Source organism: Penaeus monodon, chromosome 14 (genome assembly GCF_015228065.2).
Source record: "Penaeus monodon isolate SGIC_2016 chromosome 14, NSTDA_Pmon_1, whole genome shotgun sequence".
Classification (NCBI taxonomy): Eukaryota; Metazoa; Arthropoda; class Malacostraca; order Decapoda; family Penaeidae; genus Penaeus; species Penaeus monodon.
In genome coordinates this window covers 37,677,938-37,680,437 of record NC_051399.1, presented here as the reverse complement: position 1 = coordinate 37,680,437, position 2,500 = coordinate 37,677,938, and the positions used below count along the sequence as shown (strand labels likewise).

General features: G+C 45.7%; 1 protein-coding gene across 1 annotated transcript in view; it reads left to right on the top strand.

The window, feature by feature from the left end:
• The window catches only part of LOC119581097 (mucin-5AC-like), a 55,992-nt gene that overhangs the window by 52,218 nt on the left and 1,274 nt on the right, over positions 1-2,500 (top strand). The window contains exons 4-7 of the mRNA XM_037929421.1: positions 749-905; positions 1,338-1,451; positions 1,617-1,763; positions 2,003-2,500. The exon at positions 2,003-2,500 is cut by the window's right edge and continues 1,274 nt beyond it. Of these exons, the coding sequence (XP_037785349.1) occupies positions 749-905; positions 1,338-1,451; positions 1,617-1,763; positions 2,003-2,500 (916 nt within the window). The remainder of the gene's footprint in view (positions 1-748; positions 906-1,337; positions 1,452-1,616; positions 1,764-2,002) is intronic.

Sequence of the window (2,500 nt, the reverse complement as noted above, 5' to 3'; positions counted from 1 at the left end):
GACCTTTCGAAAAATCCGCTTGTATTTGTTAACACAGGAGGAGTAATACCTGTTTCTCTCTCTCTATGTCTCTGTCTCTGTCTCTCTCTCTCTCTCTCTATCTATCTATCTATCATCTCTCTCTCTCTCTCTCTCTCTCTCTCTCTCTCTCTCTCTCTCTCTCTCTCTCTCCTCTCTTTTCTCTCTCTTCTCTTCTCTTCTCTTCTCTTCTCTTCTCTTCTCTTCTCTTCTCTTCTCTTCTCTTCTCTTCTCTTCTTCTCTTCTCTTCTCTTCTCTCTCTCTCTCTCTTTCTCTCTTTCTCTCACTCTCCCTCTCTCCCTCTCTCCCTCACTCTCTATCTATCTCTATATATCTATCTATCTATCTATCTATCTATCTATCTATCTATCTATCTATCTCAAGTCTGTATGTGATATGAGAGCCCACGCAGAGTCATGTTAGACATCATCTAAGATACCTCATCCTTTTGAAATGTAAAATTTTGTCTCAATAAACTTGTCAAAGTCAGTCTCTCTTTCCTCGTCTCTTTTCTTATCATCTCTAAAATAAACGTGTATTTGCTCACTTACGAGAAGAAATATCTGTTGTTCATTCTATTGTTCAACATTACGATTCTGATCACTGACACACAGGCTGTCCTTAGAATCGTCCAGCTTTATGATTTTCGCAAATGACACCCCCCCGTTTTTATTGCGAACAAGGGGATATTTACACGTGGCCGTTCTTCACAAATGCCTCCTTCCTGCAGGTGGTCCGGCGCTCCTGTGAGGTCCCTGCTGGTGTTGGAGGAAAACGCCCGTCCCGCACAGCTCGCCCTCTGTAGGCCGCCCGGGGATTCGAGGTTCGCCCTCCAGATGCGTCGAGGGGGAGTCATCAAGGTTCACGACACCGTCCTCATGCCGGGGGTAAGTTGCTGCAGGATTTGCGTTTTTTTGTGTGTATTTTAGGAATTGTTTTGTGAGACGTTGTTGTTGTTGTTATTATTATTATTATTATTATTATTATCATTATTATCATTATTATTATTATTATTACTATTATTATTATCATTATTGTTGTTGTTATCATCGTCATCATCATCATCATCATCATATCATCATCATCATCATCATCATCACCATTGTCATCATCATTATAATGTTTGTATTATAATCATCATTATCATTTCGTTAATATCATAACTGTTATTATCATCATCATAATTGTAACTATCATATAGTAACTGATTAACATTAGCATTACTTCACGATAGTTTTCTATAGTGAATTTCGCTGGTATAAACTTAATCTCTTATCGTTGTAACAACACTTTATGACTAATTTCTCTTCCGTTTTCAGTCCCAGTACAAGTCCCTCTTGGTATCGGACCGAACCACGGCCGAGGAGGTGGTGCAGCTTCTGCTCAATTGCTACAACAGACGGGAAAACAAGTACTTCTACGCTCTGCATGAGGTAACTATTTCCTTTTTAACTGTCTTTTTATATTGCGTGACTAGTTTTCAGTTCATTGTTTGCATTGATTTTAATGCCTTGACTATTCCACGTGCTTCTTTTAGTCCCTACCTCGAATTTATGAATGATTGCGATGGAAAACGTAACAAATAAATGAATTTGCAGGTGCGTCGCAGTCCCGAATATAGCGACAGGATCTTGTTGCCCGACGAGCGCCCCCTGGAAGCCAAGAGCCTGTGGCCGCGGGACCGCCAGGCCGAGTACGTCTTCGTCCTTCGGAGGAACATGGCCCAGGCGCTCTCTCTCAGACGGGTAAGAAGAGTTTTCGGTTCGTCCCGGCGCGCGGCTATTATGCAGTAGCGAAGTATTTACATTTGTCATTAATCTTGCGAGTTTGCCGTAAGCTCATTTTCTGAGGGTGTTGAAATTACCGGCGGTAGATTTGATACACGTGTATTGCCGTTAGTGTATATGCATATATCAGCCTTTTGTCTCTCTCTAATTATCTATCTGTTTTTGAAATACTTATCAAGTGTTCTCCTTGTTTTCAGCTCTCTCTGAGGACCAGTGACCCCAAGAGGCCTCCTCCCCCCTCCGAGGCTCCCGCCAGCGAGAGGCCCGCGGCATGCACCAGCGCGCCCCCTCCTGCTGTCGTCGCGCCGGCCGACATCAGGTCATCCCTGCCGCCGTCCCAGGTTGCGAAGGAGACGCCGGACGCGCCCTTCATAATCGAGGATGCTGTCATAGACTGCACGGATGTCACTCCGAAGATGACCACTTTCAGCAGGATGGCTCCCTCGACGTCTAACCGCATCGTCTCTCCATCCTCGTCCTCCTCCTCCTCCTCCTCTTCCCCCGCCACTAACGGCGCTCCCTTCCCTTCTGCTTCGTCCAACGCCTTATCCACGGAGGTCATGTCGAGGAAACCGCCCATGGCCGTGTCTAACCACGCCCCTCATCCACCTGCAAGCCACGCATTCTCATCCGCAACCACCCACACCGTCACCATCCACGCCCCGCCGAAACATCCTGGCCACCCCAGCCAGGCC